Source organism: Callospermophilus lateralis, chromosome 6 (genome assembly GCF_048772815.1).
Source record: "Callospermophilus lateralis isolate mCalLat2 chromosome 6, mCalLat2.hap1, whole genome shotgun sequence".
NCBI lineage: Eukaryota > Metazoa > Chordata > Mammalia > Rodentia > Sciuridae > Callospermophilus > Callospermophilus lateralis.
The window spans coordinates 110,031,025-110,054,473 of NC_135310.1; the positions used below are offsets into that span (position 1 = coordinate 110,031,025).

General features: G+C 32.6%; 1 protein-coding gene across 2 annotated transcripts in view; it reads left to right on the plus strand.

Moving 5' to 3' along the window:
• Supt3h (SPT3 homolog, SAGA and STAGA complex component) overlaps positions 1 to 23,449 on the plus strand; it is a 458,490-nt gene that overhangs the window by 216,587 nt on the left and 218,454 nt on the right. For both annotated transcript variants that reach the window (XM_076860132.2, XM_076860134.2), the window contains exon 3: positions 1,181 to 1,265. In XM_076860132.2, the coding sequence (XP_076716247.1) occupies positions 1,181 to 1,265 (85 nt within the window). The remainder of the gene's footprint in view (positions 1 to 1,180; positions 1,266 to 23,449) is intronic.

Consider the following 23,449-nt stretch of genomic DNA (forward strand, 5'->3'; position numbering starts at 1 on the left):
TAAACTATTTTTTTGCTTTATTACTCTATAATGGGTATCAAGTATTCTGATATTATGAAAGTTGAATTTATGGTTAACAATTCTTAGGGAAGATTTTTATTTCTTCAATGTAGAGCCTCTATAGGTAAAGTACATTTTGTTTTGTGAGGTAAATTGAACCCAGGACCCCTCTACCATTTAGCTACATCTCTGGTCTTTTTTTTTTTTTTTTTTTTTTTTTGAGACAGGATCTCACTGAATTCCTGAGGCTGGCCTCGAAGTTATTATTCTTCTTTCTAATCCTCTTGGGTTGATGGGATTATCGGCTCATGCCACTGTGCCCTGCTCCACTTTAAGTACATCATTAAAATGGATGGTTGCCTAGTTCATGCACTAAAAATGTTATTTACCATAACTGGCTGTTATCTTTTCAATTTTATACTAGGTTCGTTAACTATACCTCTTACCTTACTTGAGGGGACTACTTTCTTTTCTATATATTGAATACCATGCTAGTTCAATTCAGACTGTGGTTTGCTGTCAAAGGAGTCTTATTCAATTTGGGTCTAGAGTACTTATTCTTTGGAACTATACTTTGTCCTCTTACCTGACTTCTGTTTTGTCTTTTCTACTGCTACTTAAAACATGCTTTGAATCAAAGGTTTTAATTCATGATTTTGCATTTGAAATGATTTTTACCTGGAGGCAGTCTCTGCACATCTTGTCTACTGTATGAAAGTAAGAAGTCTTTTAAGACCAATTTGTAATCCTGTTTGTAATTGTAAACCATCATTAATGTCATTTTCATAGAAATTTTCAGTTTTTCTTATATCATATGTTTTAATAACTTTTTATGTGGCTATTGTACTTGGGTATTGATGATTTGGATGTGATATGAACCTCTTTTCTGAAGTAGTTGTTTATTAGCTTGCATTTTGACACAGTAAAAGCCATTTTAACATACTATACAAATCAAGAAATAGTGTAGATAATACTGTAGATAATAGTGTAGATAATACTACACTTTGTGTAGGAAACATTAACTTTCTCAATAAAAACTTTTGTATCCTTTGGTCATTTGTGGCAAGAATTTGTATTCTCTTTATGTAACTGATTCTTAAAATACATATATTTCACTTTTTGCCATTCTTCATTTACAGTTCTTAATATTAGTATGTTTATATTTCTTTTTCTTTTGCAGGTTTTCTTTAGGTGATGCTAGGAGGCCTCTTTATGAAACAGCAGTTTTGGTAGAAGATGTGGTGCACACTCAGTTAATTAATCTGGTAAGAACATATATAACTTTATTTGGTATGCATTTATGATCTATTTGGTATGTCTTCTCTAAATGCTGCTTATGTTGGGATTGCAACCCAAATAAAAAAGTTTAAAATTTTTTTCTTTTTAAATCAGTAATTTTTTTTCTCATTTTTATTGAGATATAATTTTATTGTATTTACTAGTTTAAGTGTATAATTTGATGAGTTTTCACTATGTGTTATTGTCATTAACTATCAGAACAATCATAATACAGAAATTTTCCACCACCTAAAAACAATCCCTTGTTTCCCTGTGCAGTTAGGTTTTTCATCCCAACTTCTGGTACTTAGCCCCCCAATGATCTACTTTTTTTTCCTTTAAATTTCTAGGAATAGTTATTGAATGGGCTTCTTTTTAAATGTTTTTTATTCTGATTAGTTCTACAAGACACATTTTGACACATTATACATAAATGGAGTATAACTTATTTTTCTTGTTGTACATGATGTAGAATTATACAGGTCTGGTAATCATATATGCATATAGGGTAATAATGTCCATTTCATTCTACTATCATTTTTCCCCCATGACCCCTCCTCTTCATTAGCTCCCCTTTCTAATCCTAAGTACCTATATTGTACCCCTCCCCACCCCCCACAGTTGTGAATTAGCATTGTCATATCAGAGAAAGCATTCAGCCTTTTATTCTTTGGGATTGACTTATTTCAATCAGCATAATATTCTCTAGCTCCATCCATTTACTGGCAAATGCCATAATTTCATTCTTCTTTAAGACTGGTATTAGTCCATTGTATATATTCCACAATTTTTTTATTCATTCATCTGTTGAAGGCACCTAGTTTGGTACAATAGTTTAGCCATTGTGAATTGAGCTTCTTTAAACATTGATGTGGCTACATCACTGTAGTATGCTAATTTTAAGTCCTTTGGGTATAAACTGAAGAAATATAACTGGGTCAAATGGTGGTTCCATTCCAAGTTTTCTGAGGAATCACTGTACCATTTTCCATAATGGTTGCACCTATTTGTAGTACCACCAGCAATGTATAAATGTACCCTTTTACCCTACATCCTTGCCAACATTTACTGTTGTTTGGATTCTTGGTATTTGCCATTCTGACTGGACGAGACAAAGTTAAGTGTATTTCTGATTTGCATTTCTCTAATTGTTACAGATGATGAATATTTTTTTATATGGTTGTTGACCAATTGTATTTCTTCTTCTGGGAAGTATGTATTTAGTCCTTTGTCCATTAATTGATGAGTTTTCTTTTTGGGGGGCGGGTTGTTGTTGCTTGGTTTCAAATTTTTTGAGTTCTCTATATATCTATATATCCTGGAGGTTAATGCTCGTATGTGTGATAAAGATTTTTTCCCATTCTGTAGTCTCTGTCTTCAGGTTTTTGATTGTTTCCAACTATGAAGAAGCTTTTAAATTTGATTCCATCCCATTTATTGATTCTTGATTTTACTTCTTATGCTTTTGGACTCTTATTGAGGAATTTGGTTCCTAAGCTGACATGGTGGAGATTTGGACCTACTTTTTCTTCTCATAGGTGCATGGTTTATGTTTTGGTTCCTAAGTTCTTGATCCACTTTGAGTTGATTTTTGTGCAGGGTGAGAGACAGGGATTTAATTTCATTTTGCTACATATTTATTTCCAGTTTTACCAGCACCATTTGTTGAAGATGCTATTTTTTCTCTAGTGCATGTTTTGACACTACCATGAGATAACTGTGTTGATGTAGGTTTGTCTCTGTGTCTTCTATTCTTTCTATACCATTGTTCTGTGTATCTCTTTGGTGCTAGTACCATGCTGTTTTTGTGACTATGGTTCTATAGTATAATTTAAGGTCTGATATTGTGCCTCCTGCTTCACTCTTCTTGGTGAGAATTGCTCTGGCTCTTCTGGGTCTGCTATTTTTGAATAACATGAAATCATGAATTTCATGAATGCTTTTTCTATTTCTATGAAGAATATCATTTGGATTTGAATAGAAATTGCATTAAATCTGTATCATGATTTTGGTAGCATGGCATTTTGACAATGTTAATTCTGCCTATTTAAGACCGAGGGAGATCTTTTCATCTTATAAGGTCGTCTTCAATTTCTTTCTTTAGTGTTCTGTACTTTTCATTGTAGAGGTCTTTCACTTCTTTGGTTAGGTTGATTCCCAAGTATTTTATTTTATTTTTTTTGAGGCTATTGTGAATGGGGTAGTTTTCCTAATTTCTCTTTAAGTGTATTCATCACTGATATATAGGAACACATTTGATTTATGGGTGTTAATTTTATATCCTGCTACATGAAGTAGCAGGATATAAGTTTAGCTCTAGAAGTTTTCTGGTGGAATTTTTTGGATCTTCTAAATATAGAAAAAAATACTTATACAGGTAAATGAGAACAGTGATACAACATATCAAAATCTCTAGGACACTCTGAAGGCAGTGCCGAGAGGAAAGTTCATTGCATTGAGCTCATTCAATAAAAGAATAGAAAGTCAATGAATAAATAAATGACCTAACATTATATCTCCAAGCCCTAGAAAAGGAAAAAATCAATGCCAATAGCAATAGGAGACAAGAAATAATTTAAAAAAGAGCTGAAATCAATGAAATTGAAACAAAAGAAAAAAATTCAAAAATTGACAAAACAAAAAGTTTGGTCTTTAAAAAAATAAAAAATATTGATAATTCTTTAGCCACACTAACAAAGAGGAGAGAGAAAACTCAAATTACTAAAATTTTTGATGAAAAAGGAAATATCATAATAGACACTTTTAAAATACATAAAATAATTATAATCTATTTTGAAAATTTATACTCCAATAAAATAGAAAGTCTCAAAGGCATCGACAAATTTCTAGAGACATATGAACTACCCAAACTGAATGAAGAGGACATATACAATTTAAACAGATCAATTTTAAGCAATGAAACAGAAGAAACCCTCACATGCATACCAGCACAGAAAAGTCTGATGGATTCTCAGCTGAGTTTTACAAAACCTTCAAAGAAGAATTAGCACCAATATTTCCCAAATTATTCCATGAAACAGAAAAGGAGGGAGCCCTTCCAAACTTATTTTATGAAGCTAGTATATCTCCTGGATAACAAAACCAAACAAAGACACTCCAAGGAAAGAAAACTTGAGACCAGTATTCTTGATGAATAAAGATGCAGAAATTCTCAATAAAATTCTGGCAAATTGCATACCAAAAACATATTAAAAAGATAGTGCACCATGATCAATAGGACTCATCTTAGGGTTGCAAGATTGGCTCAATATATGGAAATCAATAAATGTAATTCATCACATCAATAGACTTAAAGACAAGAATCTTATGATCATCTCAATAGATGCAGAAAAAGAATTTGCCAAAATACAGTACCCCTTTCACGTTAAAACACTAGAAAAACTAGGGATAGTAGGAACATGCCTCAACACAGTAAAAGCTATCTATGCTAAACCCAAGGCCAGCATCATTCTAAATGGAGAAAAATTGCTCTAAGAACTGGAACTAGATAAGGATGCTCTCTTTTACCATTTTTATTTAACATTTCCCTTTAAACTCTAGCCAGAGCAATCAGGCAGACAATAGAAATTAAAAGGATATGAATAGGAAATGAAGAACTCCAACAATTACTATTTGCTGACGACATGATTCTATATTTAGAAAATCCAAAAAATTCCACCAGTGATCTAGTTTCTATCATTTTATCACTACACTTTTTTCTTTTAGAATTATTATAATATTTTTTATTTTGAATTTTGTTATAAAAAATTTTATAATTTGTACTAAGAATGCTCAGATATCCTTCAGTTTTCTTTAATGTTAGCATCTTTTCTGATTATAATATGATGATGAAACCAGGATATAACATAAGTATAATACTATCTATCCATATTACTTGAATTTCATTCATTTTCCCTCTTTCTATGTCCCATTTTATGTTCTAAGACCCAATCCAGGATACCATGGTACATTTACATATTATGTCTTTATGACTTCCTATGATAGTATTCCATTTTTTTCATATCTTTAGTATTTTTGCAAACTATTGGTTATTTATTTTATAGAATGCTTTTATCTTTCTGTTGTTGCAGTGTTTTCTTATGATTAGAATGAGGTTATGAATTTTTAGTAAGGTTACCATAGAAGTGACAGATTCTTCTTAGTATACCTATTGAAGGGGTTCATGTTATTGATATGACATATTTGTGATATTAGCTTTGGTAACTTATTTAAGGTGGTGATGCCGAGTTTCTACACTGTAAAGTCACATTTTTTTTTTTGTGTGTGTGTGTTTGGATTTAACTCAGGGCTTTGGACATGCTAAGTATGTGTTCTTCTCATCTTACTGTGTTTTTTTAAAAAAAATTTATTGGTGAAATAGAATTATACATACAAGTATACTTCATTGTGATATGCTCATATGGCCTGTTTAATTCCACTATACCTCCTTTCCCCCCACCCCCTTCTCCTTCTCCCTGATATCCATTCTTTGCTCTGCTGGTCTCCCTTCTGTTTTCATGAGATCCCCTTTTCTCTCAGTTTCCATATGTAAGAAAACATAATGACCTTTGTTTTGTGTTTGGCTTATTTTGTGTAACATGATGTTCCTTCCATTTTCTTGCAAAAGACATAGTTTTATTGTACTTTATGGTTGAATACAACTCTTCTATATATGTATACATATATACTACATTTTTTCCTGATTCATCTATGATCATCTCTTGATCTAGGTGTCTATGTGGCCTAGTTCCATAGTTTGACTATTGTGAATTGTGCTACTGTAAACGTGGGTATGCATGTACCATTTAATACTGTGGTAGATGACTTTACTCCTTTAGGATAAATTCTGGAGAGTGGTATATCTGGGTCATATGGTGGTTCATGCCTAGTCTTTTGAGGAACTTCGTTCTGCAGTCTTCTTGCTACTGTTTACTTTCCTAATTTAAAGATATCACATGTATTCTGTGATATTCTTTGTCTTCAGTTGAAGAGGCAATGTAGAGTGTGCATACTCCATCTAAATTGCCTATGTATATTATTTTAATCGATTTTCTTAACCTGAGTTGATTTGGGTCAATGAGTACAGTTTCTGATTTTTTTTTCTTTATTCTCAGAGTCCCTTTTTTTTTTTGGTCATAGCATGTTTATTTTACTGTGATCTAAGAATTATTCTTTCAGATATTGATGAAAATAAAAAGTACATTACAAATGGCAATTTATTTGTAATAAAATGAAGTAGATCATTCCAGATTTAAGCTGCTTAATTCAAAAATAAATTGCTTGTTTGGATACCTGTGGTAGTCTCCTATTATTCTTTTTCTCTTGAGATTGAACCTGCTAGGTTGGGCTCTTGATAAGTTTTTAAAAAATTGTTGTTGTTTTAAGCTATAGATTATGTTGTGATGTCACTTGGTGATGGTTGGATGTGACTTAAACACCACAGAAAACTCTTCTATGTGGATAAGGCTTTATGATTTACTATTCAGAAACCAGAGTTTTCAGCGCTATGGTATGTTTCCAGATGCAGTAGCCATATATCTCAAAATATTCTGCTGTTGATTTGCTCTTATGAAGGAATCCCTGACTAAGGTGTTAGCATGCAGTCTCAAAATATATATGTAAATGGCTCTCAGGTGTTCTTAGTATATTAAAGTTTTCTTTTAAAAATTGTTTTAAAAGCAAAAGTGTAATAAGGCTATCGATTAGTTTTCAATTTGCTGTATATTGTTTCATCTGGTTTCTGATTTAGTAAATTATTAGGTATTTTTATTTTTTTTAATTCATTTTTATATTTATTTATTCAGAAAGCCTTTCTTGAATGACACTAGATGAAGCTCCTGTCTAGGACCCAAAGATGAATAAAAGCATGAAGTTTTTTTCTGATATAGATACATAAGACGTGATTTGAAAACTTTATGGTAACTGGTAATGCTGATGTGCAAAAGTGAAATGGGGTTTTGAGAAGAGGAATCAGGTCAGCCTGAAATTCTTCATGCATTTGTATCTTCATGTCTATATAAAAACATATGTCGGGCTGGGGATGTGGCTCAAGTGGTAGCGCACTCACCTAGCATACGTGAGGCACTGGGTTCGATTCTCAGTACCACATAAAAACAAAATAAAGATATTGTGTCCATGTAAAGCTAAAAAATAAATATTAAAAAAACCATATTGTCTTTCATAGGATTCAGCGTCTGTTTATTGAGTTGAATTGAGGGAAGTAAGTATCAGCGTAGAGCTTATAAACTGTTGACTTGAAGATGTGATGTAGAAACATCTTTAATTTCATTTGCACTGATTTTTAAAAAGTGATATGTATTTAGTTGCCAACATTTAAAAACCAGAGCATTTTACCATTAAAACTTAGGATTTCTAGCTTCTCTTGAAACTTTGGATTGCTTGACAACATAGGCCTGATTTTAGAATGGAAATCTGAGCTTCATAGCTGCTTCTACTTATAGATTGGGTACAGTCTGATCATTCCCATCCCCTCAAGTCAGGCCAGTCTTATTTCCTTGATGAGTAAAACACCCAGTATTTATGAAGTGTACCACAAAATTTTGCTGTTTTTTCCATCTTAGTCCTTAACTTCAAATTTTCCAGAAAACTTATTTGTTAATTTTGGGAAAAAAAGTACTGCATTTTATAAGAAATCTTCCTTCCCTTCAAAAGCTGGAGGAGGAACAACATTATAGAATTTTATAGGCAAAGATAATAAAGGTTATTTACCAGTATGATATACCTTTTTTTAAAAAATCTGCAACTTAGTTCTGTTAATGGGAGTGTGACTTTTGAAGTTAATACCAAATTATGAAAGAAATAAAAAGCACTTAGATTCTTGTTGCTTTCTATTTAGAAGAAACAAAAGTGATTCCATCAATATATCCTCTGTTGTGTCTCCCTGGGACAGTGAGCTAGGACTTTTGCAGCTAATTTATCTTTTTTTCCAGTGGAAGGACCCTAATACCTTCATCTGAAGCTCAATGTGAAAGAAAATATGGAAAGTCAATACTATTACTCATATTTCTTCACTCTTCTTTGTGTATCCTCTAGCCTCTTTTTTGTTAAAAAAAAAAAAGCAAGTATATATTGGATTGATGTTCATTTTTTCAGTTGAATAACTCTTCTATGTCATGGTGGTGCCTATAAAATCTAAACTCTCCTTAAATGCAGATTCAGTTTTTCTTATCAAAGTGTGTGAGAATTCTTTGCAGAATGTGAAATTCTAAATTCCTAAGAGATTTTTTAAAATAATGTCTTCTGGTGGAATTATTTCAGTATCTTTGTAATCCAAACAGTCCAAGGATGAGATTTGAGAAACACTAACATACATCTATCTACATATACATGTAAATAGACACATATGCCTATAATTATATTTATGATATGTACATATATACATGAAGTATCTTTTTCCTCCCCATTATTCTAATGGTTTTAAATTTGGCAGTTAATATCCTTATAGACAGATCTTGTATAAAGTACTGTTCAATTCTCATGACCAGTTCACTGAGGCTATTACTTTTGCCACCTCAGTAATATCTTATGGGTATGTTTTAAAATTTCAATAAAATTTCCTGTGAGAACTTTAATTATAAGAGTTATCAAAACAGGACAAACCAATATAATTTATGATTGCATAAAATAAAGGAAGTAGAGGTTCCACGGAGACCTAATGAATCATATGATGGAAACTGTCATTTAGCTAACCAGACATTCTGACTTTCTACTAACATTAGAACATATATATATATGACTCAGTAAACTAGTATTTACTTGGTGCTTACATGAATGAGATATATGAGTTTACAAATACCATCTGGGGAACTAAATGTGAAGAGTAATTGTTAAATCTCCCATGTGGATTAACATTTATTGAACTCTCAGTCCCTCTTTCTGTTATTTGTAATGCTTTTTAATTTGGAAAATGTTGTGCAGGTGCTCTTTTCTCATTCATTTACATTTTGTGTTCTCTTCTGTAGCTGAACTAAGAGAAGTTTAGATTCCTATTTTCCAATTTCTTTTCAAGATCTTCAGAAAAGTCTTTTATCAATAACTATACATATTCTTTCTCCAGTGCTGCCATTACTCCATTGGTGTAGTGATTTTGCAGGAAAGGAAGTAGGAGTTAGTAAGTATCTACTGTCTTTGAGCCAGTCTGATAAAGATTTTATTTATATTATTTGATAATACATATTATAAAATACAATAATATTAATAACATTATAGCATATAAGACCGTTTTTTTTCAGGTTTCAAAGTAACCTGTTATTTCTGTATAGCTTTTAATTTAGAAAAGTTTAACTCAGTTTGACTTTATCTTATTTGTTATATCAATTCAATTAAAAGCTTTCATTAATTTTTTTGGATTTCAGTTTCATATATTCTACTGTTGAATAACATGTAACAATTATTTTTTAAATATCTATTTTTAGTCTTTAAGTTATGAAAATAACTCATCACATCCATCATGAATTTATATTTTGCTACACAAGTTGCTATGAAATTCTGTGTTGTATGTATATGAAATTTAAAAGGGATTATTTATAGTTGAAGCACTGAGAATGAAACTGATTTTGAGTTTTCAGTGAAAATATAATTAAGGTCCACTAAAATATGTGTGTAATTACAAAAGAATTAAGTAAATAGCATTTATTTATTAGTAAATTTTACTGACTTTGCTTGTAATCCAGCTAAGAATTTGGTGTTAGGTAATAAATGTCAGAATAGTACTCTGAAAATCATGCTTACTATTCAGGGTGTGTTTAATCTAAAAGTTTGTCTGCTTTTCCTTTTTGCAGTATAGCAGAATGCAGAGAATCAAAGCAATTAGTTACTAAAATAAAAGTTGATAAGAAGTAGCAAGGCGTTGTTAAAGTGTAGAACCAAAATTAAATATTTTTCTAAAAAGCCCTCAGATACACAAAATTTTAGGTCATCTACTTGGTTTAAAATTTATAAGCTACATTCTAAAACATATATATTGAAATATTTAAATCCTTCTAAACTTTTTGGTGGAAAAGACCTTCACTTTGTTTTATATAGCATGTTAGATTGGTATTTGCAGCCAGTAAAGACTTGAAACAATTAGACAAGTTGGTATATTCAACACAGTCTTTAGAAAGTGAAGGTAGTGTGTAGGTCACTTAGAGGCTTTTGCAAAAATAAAATTTCATATTTTTAAAAATTAATCTGGAAATTTCATATAGAAGATGTTTCTTAAAAGACCAAAACTTTCTTACCCACAAATGTTTTTTGTAAAGATTCCTTGATTTAGGAAATATCCTTAATGAAATTTAAATAAAATTATAGTTAACCTTTTTTTCTATGTAGGTTTTGACAGAATGGCAGCTTAAAAAAAATAGTTTATATACGTTTCCACATACGTACAGAGAAGATGCTGTCTTCATTTATAGATTTGGAAACTGAAGACCAGAATAATTAAGCAACTTGCTCGTGTCATACAACTTCTAAGCAGTAGATGTATAATTGAAATTGTTTCTTCTCCATAGAGTTTGGGAGTCTTTTGTTTGAGAAATGCTGTTTTCTTTGTTTTAATGTATATTTACCTGAGTTTACTGTATGTCTCTCAGGTCCTTTGTAATTCTCAGTATTCCCTGGCTTTCTGAAGTGGAAAGAGTATTCCTTTCAGAATAGAATTTATATTTTTCAAAGGGCTAATGGTGAAAGAAAGGGGTCCCAAGAAGTTGGTAAGCAGAATCTTCTTTTTATGTGGAAAATAAAAATTTAATTTCAAAGTCTATAATATTTATCATACTTTAAGTTTGTAAAGAGAAAGATTAACATTCTCCAACACAAGGCATGGCCCCAGTAGCTAACAACACATATAAGCATAAGGAGTAATTTCAAAATATGAAAGTAGGGGCCATTTGTAGAACTCTAGACAAAGGTAATTAAAAACAAAGAATAAATATAAACATTCTTGGAAAAGATACTTAAAATATTGTGGGCTTTTCTAGAAATCTACTATATTGTTGCATTGGTAATAGACTTCATAGAGATAATTTCTAGTAGAGTCTTTTTTACTGAAGTTTCTTCTTAAAGTTTCTCCCTAAAGACAGTTTTCATGAAGATCAGCAGACAGGGTATAAGACTTGATGTTAATAGCCTAAATAAAAAATCCAAGTATTCCTTGCCAAATTTTTAATGTATATATAACAAAAAAAGTAATATTGTTTTTCATTGCTTAATTTTTATTCCACCACTAAAGTCTCACCTTTTATTTTCAATCATTCTTTTTTGTAAAGGATTTGATTTCATTGGCAAACATAAGGTTGCCATAGATACCTTGTGTTTATTGGATATTCACTTTTTAGTAATATTTCCCTTTAAAAGAAAAAGTAGCATATTAACATTAAAAAAGTAACTTTGTTATTTTATATCATGTTGAATATAAAACAAGGTCACTGCCTTGTCATTAAAATCAGATGAGGCCTGTTGTGGTTGCACAGGCCTGTAATCCCATCTACTTGGGCGGCTGAGACAGGATGATCAGAAGTTTGAGGCCAGCCTCTGCAGCTTAGTGAGGTCCTGTCCAAAGTTTTTTAAAAGGTGGGGGGTCTGGGAAGAAGCTTAATGATAGAGGGTCTCTGGTTCAATCCCCATTACCAAAGGGAGAAAAAGTTCAGATATCAGGTAGTGATACAGCTAATATTTTCAAATGTCTTTCTTGAGAAAATACTGAAATTTAGTTTCTTAGAATGAACATTATTTATTTGTTGAAATCCAGTTGTTATTTCTAATATAATTTATTTGTTATTCCTTTTATGCTAGTTAGGAAATCAGTTTCATGCAAGGCAAGAAGGAAGTTATTTATGCATGTCAGTATTGAAGACTCAATGACTACTCTCTCTAGAAGAGGGAATGATAATTAATAAATTATTTTATTTACACTTGAGTATCAAAGTGAATTGTTTCTTTGTCTTATTTGTTTTTATTCTCCCATAATAAGCTACTTAGTATCCATTAATAGCTAAAATTAGTTTTAGATATCAGAATGGATTTAAATGATGTTGTCAGGGGTATTTTTAAATGTCAGATAAATTGTACAAATTTTACATTTTATGCCTTGGAACCAAATACAGCCATTAAAGTTTTATATGAAATCACCTCTGATCAAGCCATATGGATTTCTAATTGGGATATGAGCAGTGTTTCCTTAATATATACAGGGGAAAGGGGATGAAAAAAATTGGGAACAGATTTTCAAGGTCATTGAATTTCAGACTGAGTAATTCTGTAGATAGCTGGGGGCTATTAAAAATTTTTAGAGAGTTACATAATGATGAAAATGGATAGCATGACTTGTCATTTTTATATAGGATAGTAACTCAAGATGCCCGTTCTGGAGAGATCAGTAAGAAGGATATTGCAATGTCTAAAAAAGATATGCCACTAGCTTTAAGTTAGATGATGATGAGTTCTGAATGAAAGACACAGGAGGAAAGACCCTATTTTTAAAAAAATAAGTATGGAGTTTAGAATATGCAGGATTTCTTTGCTAGACAGGGATAAGATAAGAGAGAGCAAGTCAGAGATGATCCCTAAGCAGTTAGGAGAATGACAGCTTCATGGCTTGAAATAGAAATATTAGGGGGAAGAACAGGTTTGTCAAAGAAATTAGGGGTTTAGACCCATATGTATTTGATGCTTTGATAAAAAACTTAGGGTTAAAAAATGGTTTTAGAATACTTGAGAGTAGTGTTTCAGGGATATGCTATACTTGCCTAGAAACGGGCTGGTTACAAGTTAAGAAAGGGAAACCTCACCCAAGGGGAGGCTCAAGAACACTGAGTTCTGATGTGAGAGAGAAGAAAAAAAATAACTTGTAGATTTATATTTAAATTTATTAGAATGATACAGAAACTTTTTGAAATTTTTTTTTATTCTGGATGCTTGGAAAGAAACTTTGAAAAGTGTATGTATTTTAACTTTTATTTTAAAGTATACCAAAGTGAAATGTAGATTTGCCTTGGTGAGTTTTTTTGTGATAAATAATACCTTTCTGGTATGGATGAACAAAAAGCTAAATGTAAATACTTGTTACTACATTTTCTATTCATGTCTCCCCCAACCTCCACCCCTGTACTGGGAATTTAACCCACTTTACCACTGAACCACATCCCCTCTTTCCTGTACTGGGGTTTGAATCCAGGAGAGCTCTACCACTGAGGCATATTCCTAGCCTGTTAAATTTTTGTTTTATTTTGTTCTTTTTAAATTTTGAGGCAGATTTTCACTTAGTTACCAAAGGTTGTCCTTTTACTTGGAATCCTGCTGCTTAGGTTCCTATGTACCTGGGATTACAGGTTTGTGCCCCCCACATCAGCCTAATTGGAAAGAAACATCATTGATTTTGAATCTTCACTTTGTAATTTGATATTTATGCAATTTTGAGCATTTTCCTTAATCTGAGTCTCTGTTTATCTATTGCAATTTATCTGTCTCACAGGCATTATATATGATAATATATGTTAATGACCTAACAGTGATTCACACAGTGTTTGCCAGTGAAAACGAGTAATTCATGACAGCCAAAAATTTATTCATAAATCTAAAATATTCAGACTAACAAAGTATCAAGGACAAAGACAGTCCACAGAGAGTTTTAAGATTTATATGGCGTATGTATTTCTGGGGCCACTTTTCTGCTTTAGAATATTATACAATTCTTTCATTCTCAACATTCTTAGATAACTTAAAACTCTTATTTGGCAGTTTAGATAATTTATTGTACGTGAATTTTCCTGTCTGTTTTCTGCCAGTTCCCACATGACTTCATGTCTAAGTGAAAAATACCTGTAGATGAAACCTGTCTAAATTTGTCAATGCATTTTAATCACAGGGACTTTGGAAGCTTTTCCACGTACTTTATACCTTTTCATTTTATAATTGTGATTGGACTAGAATTTAATTGTCATTGAAAAAAGAACACAGTCTTTATTAAAGCCACCCACTTTTGTTACTAGGGATTGAACCCAGATGCTTTTAACCACTAAGCCACATTCCCAGCCCTTTTTTGTATTTTATTTAGAGACAGAGTCTCACTGAGTTGCTTAGGGCCTTGCTAAGTTGCTGAGGCTGGCCTTCAAATTGGGACCCTCCTGCCTCTATTTCCTGAGCCACTGGGATTACAGGTGTGGGCAACCATACATGGCTAAAGCATTTATTTTTATTCAATAATTTTTTGAATGTTCTCCTAAATTTTTGAGTTCTTAAATTTTATATTTTAGCAAAGACTACTATGCTTATTTTGTTCCTTTCAACCACAGCGGTTTTCAGAATACTGTATGAAAATGCTCCAAACAGGCTTCAAAAACACAGAAGTGTTCATAAGTACAAAGTGATGTAGAGTTTGAGAGAGGTGGGACAGAGAAAAGGATAAATAGGTACACAGAAGAGAGTTCAGGGGGCTGGGGATGTGGCTCAGGCGGTAGCGCGCTCGCCTGGCATGTGTGCGGCCCGGGTTTGATCCTCAGCACCACATACAAACAAAGATGTTGTGTCCGCCGAAAACTGAAAAATAAATATAAAAAAAAAAAAAAAAGAAGAGAGTTCAGTAGATGGAAAAAGAATATTCAAGCCCCCTAAATGACCACTTTGCTAAAAATAAAAAAAAGCTTAGGTTTATGAAATGACTCTTATTAGGCCTTACATGAGAAATTGCTCTAACTGTGCCTTATAAAATATAAGTCACTATTTTGATGTTAACTTTTTCTTTTATTGTTAATGCTAGTAATAATTATCTTTTAAAAATCTATTTTTTAAAAGTCTTTACTTTGAAAAATCAATACAGAAAACCTTATCTGAAATATTGAAAAAGCTATTACTTGGCACTTTTGTATTATCATTTATATCTTAGAAATCTTTAGGTAGCAGAATTTGGGGAGAACCACTCATATTTTCAAAGTTCATGTGTTCTTTTTTTCCAAGTTAAACTTTTGAACACCTTGTAATAATTTGAAATTTTTCTAGGATACTTCTGTTCAGGAGAAAGCTTAAATTTCAGTACTGTTTTGTTTTGTTTTTGTGGTGCTGGGGACTAAACCCAGGACCTCATACATGCTAACAAGTGCTTTACCCACTGAACCACATCCCTGCTAGCACTCAGTAACATTTTTAATCATTATTATTTTGAACCTATTTTTTACTAAATAAAATAGTGCAACATAATACTTACAGACTTATATCTGAAAAGGTATACCACCACATCAGGCTAGTTATAACACCCTTCTTCAACATGTGTATTTTTTTAAATCTTTTTCTCTGTAGTTGTAGATGGATCTTTATTTTATTTATTTATATGTGGTGCTGAGACTCTAACCTGGTGCCTCACACATGCTAGGCAAGCATTCTACCACTGAGCCACAAGTAAGCAACTTTATTCTCCCCCCAACTTTCTTCAACAATGTTATTTCTTGAGTGTTTAATATGGATAGGTTCTTTTGCCATACTATTCAATCTTAAGATCCTCTTTATTCCTAAATATTTTTAAAATTTGCATTCATTAAGCTTTAGTTTTTTGTTATTTTTTTGAATTACAATTCATATTACACACATAGAGCACAATTTTTCATATCTTCAGTTGTACACAAAGTAGAGTCACATCCTTTGTGTCTTCATACATTATTTAGGGTAATGATGACCATCACATTCCACCATCTTTCCTACCCCTTTGTCCCCTCCCTTCCCCTCCCTCCCCTTTTGCCCTCTCTAGATTTCATTTAATCTTTTCATCCCCCACTGCCAGCATCATATATTAATCAGCATCCTTAACTCACAAATCATTTGACATTTGGTTTTCTGGGATTGGCTAATTTCATTTAGCCTTACATTCTCCAGCTCCATCCACTTACCTGCAAATGCCATGATTTTATTCTCTTTTAATGCTGAATAATATTCCATTGTGTATGTATACCACATTTTCTTTAGCCATTCAACTACTGAAGGACATCTAGATTAGTTCCACAGTTTAGCTATTGTGAATGGTGCTGCTATAAGCATTGATGTGGCTGTATCCCTGTAGTATGTCGTTTTTAAGTCCTTTGGGTATAGACCAAGGAGTGGGATAGCTGGGTAAAATGGTTCCATTTTTAGTTTTCCATAGATTCTCCATACTGCTTTCCATATTGGCTGCACTAATTTGCAGTCTCACCAGCATTGTATGGGTGATTGATTTATGGGTGTTGATTTTGTATTCGGCTACTTAGCTGAATTCATTTACTAGTTCTAGAAGTTTTCTCGTGGAATTTTTTGGGTCTTCTATGTATAGAATTATATTGTTGGCAAATAGTGCTCATTTGAGTTCTTCTTTACCTATTTGTATTCCTTTAATTAACTTATTTTGTTTCTCTAATTGCTCTGGCCAGTGTTTCAAGAACTATGTTAAATAGAAGTGGTGAAAGAGGGCATCCCTGTCTTGTTCCAGTTTTTAGAGGGAATGCTTTCAGTTTTTCTCCATTTAGAATGATGTTGGCCTAGGGCTTAGCATAGATAGCTTTTATGATGTTGAGATATGTTTCCATTATCCCTAGTTTTTCTAATGTTTTGAACATGAAAAGGATGCTGTATTTTGTCTAATGTTTTTTCTGCATCTATTGAGATGATCATATGATTCTTATCTTTAAGTCTATTGATGTGATGAATTACATTTATTAATTGTTGAACTAACCTTGTATCTCTGGAATGAATCCCACTTGATCTTGGTATACTATCTTTTTGATATGATTTTGTATTCTATTTGCTAGAATTTTTTTGAGAATTTTCGCATCTATGTTCATTAGCAATATTGGTCTGAAGTTTTCTTTTTTTTGTTGCCTAGTTTGGAAACAGGGTGTTATTAGCTTCAAGGAGTTTGGAAGTGCTCCCCTTTTTTCTATTTCCTGAAATAAATTGAAGAATATTGTTATTAGTTCTTCTTTAAAGGTCTTGTAGAACTTGGCTGTGCATCCATCTGGTCCTGGGCTTTTCTTGGTTGGTAGGCTTCTGTTGGTGTCTTCTGTTTCGTGGCCTGAATTTGATCTGCTTAAATTGTGCATATCATTCTGATTCAATTTGGGCAAATCATATAACTCTAGAAATTTGTAATGCCTTTGATATTTTCTATTTTGTTGGAGTACAAGTTTTCAAAATAGTTTCTAATTATCTTCTGCATTTCTGTAGTGTTGTGATATTTCCTTTTTTCATCACATATGTTTGTAATTTGAGTTTTCGCTCTCCTTCTCTTCATTAGCATGGCTAAGGGTCTATCAATTTTATTTATTTTTTCAAAGAACCAACTTTTTGTTTTGTCAATTTTTACAATTGTTAATATTTCAGTTTCATTGATTTTAATTATTTCCTGATTTCTACTGCTTTTGGTGTTGATTTGTTCTTCTACGGCTTTGAGATGTAATGTTAAGTCATTTATTTGTTGACTTTTTCTTCTTTGAAGGAATGAACTCCATGCAATGAACTTTCCCCTTAGAACTGCCTTCATAGTGCCCCAGAGATTTCAATATGTGTGTCTGTGTTCTCATTCACCTCTAAGAATTTTTTAATCTTTTACCTCATTTTTGATGTCTTCTGCAACCTATAGTTCATTAAGTAGCGTTTTATTTAGCCTCCAGATGTTGGAGTAGCTTTTATTTCTTATTTTATCATTGATTTTTAATTTCGTTCCATTATAATCTGATAGAATGCAAGGTAGTATCTCTACTTTTTTATATTTGCTAAGAGTTGGTTTGTGGCCTAATCTATGGTCTCTATTAGAGAAGGATCCATGTGCTGTTGAGAAGAAAGTGTATTCGCTGTTTAAAGATGAAATATTCTATATATGTCAGTTAAGTCTAAGTTTTTGATTGCTTTATTGAATTCTATGGTTTCTTTGTTTAGTTTTTGTTTGGAAGATTTATCCAGTGTTGAAAGAGGTGTGTTAAAGTCACCCAAAATTATTGTGTTGTAGTGAATTTGACTCTTGAACTTGAGAAGAGTTTGTTTGATGAACAGAGATGCTCCATTGTTTGGGGCATACCTATTTGTGATTGTTATGTCTTGTTTGTATATGGTTCCATTGAGCAGTATGTAGTGTCCTTCTTTATCCCCTTTTAATTAACTTTAGCTTGAAGTCTACTTTATTTGATAAGAGGGTAGAAACCCCTGCTTGCTTCCGCAGTCCATGTGAGTGGTATGATTTTTCTCAACCTTTAATCTTCATGTCTTTTCCTATGAGATGAGTCTCTTGGAGGGAGCAGATTGTTGGGTCTTTTTTTCTTTTTTAATCCAATCTGCTAGTCTATATGTCATTTGATTGGTGAGTTTAGGCTATTAACATTCAGGATAATTATTAAGACATGATTTGTATTCCCAGCCATTTTTGTTTATTTTTAGTATTTAACTTGACTTGTTTTCACCTCCGATTAGTTTTTCCTTTTGTGTAAAACCTCCCTTTGTTGATTTTCGTTATTGTTTTTTCTTTCCTGTTTGTGGAATATTTTGCTGAGGATGTTCTGTAGTGCAGGCTTTCTAGTTGTAAATTCTTTTAACTTTTGTTTATCATGGAAGGTTTTTATTTCATCTTCAAATCTAAAGTTTAATTTTGTTGGATGTAAGATTCTTGGTTGGCATCCATTTTCTTTCAGAGCTCCGTATATATACCATCTCCTGGCTTTGAGGGTCTGGGTTGAAATATCTGCTGAGATACGAATTGGTCTACCCCTATATGTTATCTGATTTCTCTTTCTTACGGCTTTTAAGATTCTATCCTTATCCTGTGTGCTAGGCATTTTCATTATAATCTGCTTTGGTGTAGATCTGTTGTAATTTTGTACATTTGGTTTCCTGTAAGCCTCTTGTATTTGGTTTTGCAATTCATTCTTTATGCTTGGGAAATTTTCTGATATTACCTCATTGAAGAGATTGTGTATTCCTTTTGTTTGAAACGCTGTGCCTTTCTATCCCAATAACTTTTAGATTTTGTCTTTTGATGCTGTTCCATAATTCTTAAATGTTCTGTTCATGGTTTCTTAGTATATTCATTTTGTGGTCAACTTTATTTTCCAGATTGTATACTTTGTCTTTATTATCTAATATTCTTTCTTCCAAGTGATCTAGTCTGTTGGTTATGCTTTCTATTGAGTTTTTTTATTGTTTCCTTCATTTCAAGGATTTTGGACTTTTTTTTTTTCATAGTCTCTCTCTTAAAGTAATCTTTTTGCTACCTATATTTGCTCTCTTATCCCTTTGTGGGAGTGACCAATCTTTGCCTGTATTTGCTCATTTAGGTCATTCTTTAATTCACAGATCATTTTAATTATCAACCTTCTGAATTCCTTCTCTGACATTTCATCACTTTTGCTGTCCATGGTTCTGTTATTGAGGTATCCTGGTTTGTTTGGGGCACTTTCCTCCCTTATTTTTTTATTTTGTCTTTGTGTCTTCCTTTCCTGCAGTGTGGATCTTAGATATTACAGTTTTTGCCCTATATTCTTGTAGTACCCGTACAGATTGTCTCTACCTCACCTTGATGTTGGGCTTCCAGACCCTGCTGGTGTCCTTCAATGTATGCTACAGCAACTAAAGGTGGTTGCTGCAATAGCCGAAGTAACTGGAAGTAATAGTGGAGGTGCCCCACGATGGATGCAACCTCTTAAGAGATGGGGCTAAAGAGTATGCCTTATACTGTCTTTGGGATGCCTGCTCTGAGAAGCAGCTGCTTCTAGGCCCGGTGGATTGTTGAAAGGTAGGGGCTACTGTGTAGGGAAGGCAATCGTGATGTCTGCAGTATCCCAAGATGGAAGTGGGTTAATCTTGGGCTCCCAGGTTGGGGGGGCGGTGGCGAACTGGGACCTGCCCTGGGCCTGGGTCCTGTGTATATCAGTGTGGGTGGATCTGGGCCAGGCCTGAGCTCCTGTGGTGGTCTGCTTTTTAGAAGTGAGCTCTGGCGGGTGTCTGCTGGTGGTAAGATAGAACCAGGCCTACTGTGGGCCTGGGTCCCTGACTGGTCAGTGTGGGTGGATCTGGGATGGGTCTGAGCTCCCATGGTGGTCTGCTGGTCTGAAGAGGTGGTCCTATGCAGTAGCCTGAGTTCCAGTGGGTGTCTGCTGTTGGCAGGATCGACCCCAGCCTACTGTGAGCCTGGCTCCAGCGCAGGTTGGTGTCAAAAATGTGTATTCTTAAAGGTAACATTTGCTTCAAAGTATATATTCTTAGAAGTTAACAGTTTCCTGTGCTTTATATAGCTGAGGTCACAAAAGACTTGTAACTTTGAACAATCAGCTTAATGTGATTTTAAACTCTTAATAGTTTTGGAACAGGAATTTTTGTTTGAAAGAAAGATTGGCTTGTTAACTGAATTATGCAGTTATAAGTAAATTTGGTCACAGCTGGTTTTGGTTATTTTTGTTATACACCTGATTAGACTGTAACGGGTTTTTTTTAAATTTTTTTTTTCCTATTTCTTACACTGACACCTAGTGTTCACTATTTCTGATATCTTATATATTGAATTCTTTATTAATAACTATGGAAATGACTAACATAATTGAACATTGAACATAATTTAAGAAGTTTATCTCTTCACGATCAATAATTGTTATTTTCTACACCTGTGATTATAATATTTCTAGTTACTTTTATGATATCATTATGACCCAACTGCCAGGACTATCTTGAATGCTACAGAACTCTCAGAAGCATAGAACTTAGAGGTGGAAGGAACTTGAAGAAAATTTTTAAACAAAAATTCTTAACATCCCAGTATTTTGTTATATACAGAATTCCTTCAAGTAATAAGTCCAAGTGCATTATTTAGTTTATGTGAGTTTGATCCTTGAGTTATTGAGATATTCAATCATACAAACTTTATCTTTGACATTATTAATTGGCCAGGAATAAAGCAAAGTTAATTAGCTTTTGGAATGGGGAACTTTGTAATATTCTGTTTATCATTTTCTATGAATTCCTAAGGATGATTTAAAAGCCCCCCAAAGTCTAGAATAGTATCCAATTATCCTTAATTCAGGGAAAATATATAACATGTAAAATGGAAAAATTTATGAATGATAGTTACTAGAAAAATGAAAAATTTTAACTAAGATTGAGTGTTAAAATTTACAATGTCAGTGACAAAGAGTAAATTTAGTATCATTTCCAATAGAATTGCTGGAAACGTCAGTGTTTGAATTTTCAAGTGTATCTTTCTATAAAATATTAATTCTTTTTTATTGGTTATTCAAAACATTACAAAGATTGCAGAATCACATTGGTTACACATCCACATTTTTACATAATGCCATAATAATGTAGAGGATAGGAAAGGTAGCAGAATTCAAAAATGTTAATTCTTAAACCTAAAAAGTAAGCACTTTAAATATAGGAGATAATAGTGAGATTTATTTTAACAATTTTCAGTGTATTTGTGCTTTTTATTCCTACCTTATAAGCTGTCGATTTGTAATTCATGAATTTATACTTTTTCTGTAGACAGGTAAAACTCCCATTGATCCATCTAACAGGTATTTATTGATCATCCTCTGATAGATACTATCCTAGGTAGATTCTGGAGGTTAAGGTGAAGTCATCATTCATGTTGTCTTTGTTCATCCAAAAGATAACAATAGAGAAATATAGAAAAATTATGACAAGATGAGATAAAGGATTTTTCATTTCCATTTATATACTTTTGGTATATTTTTCATGCAATCCTTATTTTGGGTGGATTTCATTAACTTCTGAATAATTGTTTTCAGAATAATCAGGTTTACCCTTGAATCCCTCAAGTTCTTAGAAACACGATGCTGAGCCTCTTTAATTGTGTCTCTAGCACTTAAAAGCTTTTAAAGGAACTTGTCACATATAACAAAAAGAGTTGTAGATAATAATTGTGGAGTACATAGTTTTTTCCTTGGTTTGAATGGGTTGAAATTTATACTTTGGGAATGTCATATACACTTATGCTGGATTCAAATTATACTAGTATTAAATAATGTGCATAAGTACTTTGTTTCTACATGTACATAGATAATTAAATATTTAAGCCTTCCTGTTGAAAAGCAGAACAGAATAAGATTTCAAATTACATTTTTTTTTTCTTCTGGCACTTAATGAAAATGTATAGATGTTATGTTTTATTTATTTGAAAAAAAATTGACTTCCATTTTATTCAAATTGCTTTTTTCACTGAGAAGTTGAAATAAAATAAAAGCAAGACAACACACTTACATATAATTAAATGAAAGTTTGCCTTGTTTTTTTCTCTCCTGTCTGTTCTAGGTGCAAAAATTGGCTGAAATTGCTGGAGCAGGCAGTTATTTTAGTATAGTTTCTGGTTTAATATTGTATCAGGCCCAAGAGTAAAATATTTTGCAACTACTTCAGTTTTTTTGCTACTACTTTTAAAGTAGAACTCTGTTAAAAATAGTGTATAATTATGTGAATTCTGATATTATAGAAGTAAAATCCTGTTTTCTAAGTCATACTGTAGATACCAGAGATGGAGTTACATTGAATGGTGACTGTTATCAAAGATTGGTAAGTATTTCAAACATCATTTTAGGTCTTAGGGATAGAATGATAAATAAAACACAGTCATTGCCCTCATGGATCTTATATTTTGTATGCAAAAATATAATGTTAACAAATAAATAGTATCAAATATGAAGAAAATAATGCAGAATAAGGAATAGCAGCAATAAAATTAGATTACCTAAGAGGAGCTGATACATGAGTAAAAATTTAAATAATGTGTAGGAGAATACCATACATAGATTTAGGATAAGAGCACCAGACTGCAGGAACAGCAAGTAGAAAGGCCTGGAGCTAGGGATGAGCTCCAGAAACACCAAGAAATACAATTATGTCTGGAGTGCAGAGAGTGAGGGCTACCATGGTAGGAGATGTAGTATGAAAGGTGGACAGGTCAGATTATGTACACATTGTTTTTCAGTCTGAGTCCCCTTTCATTCTCTTTGGCTTTGTCCAGGAGAGAGGTTTTAAAGGGTTTGGTTTACATTGATAGGAAAATAGTGTTATGGAGTTGGATCTGGCTCTGGGCATATAGGAAGCCATTAAGTATTTAAGTAGGAGTATGGCTTATACTCGCGTGTTTTTTTTTTTTTTTTTTTTTTGTTGTTGTTAATTTTTTTGTTGTTGTTTAATAGTTTTGGTGCTGGGG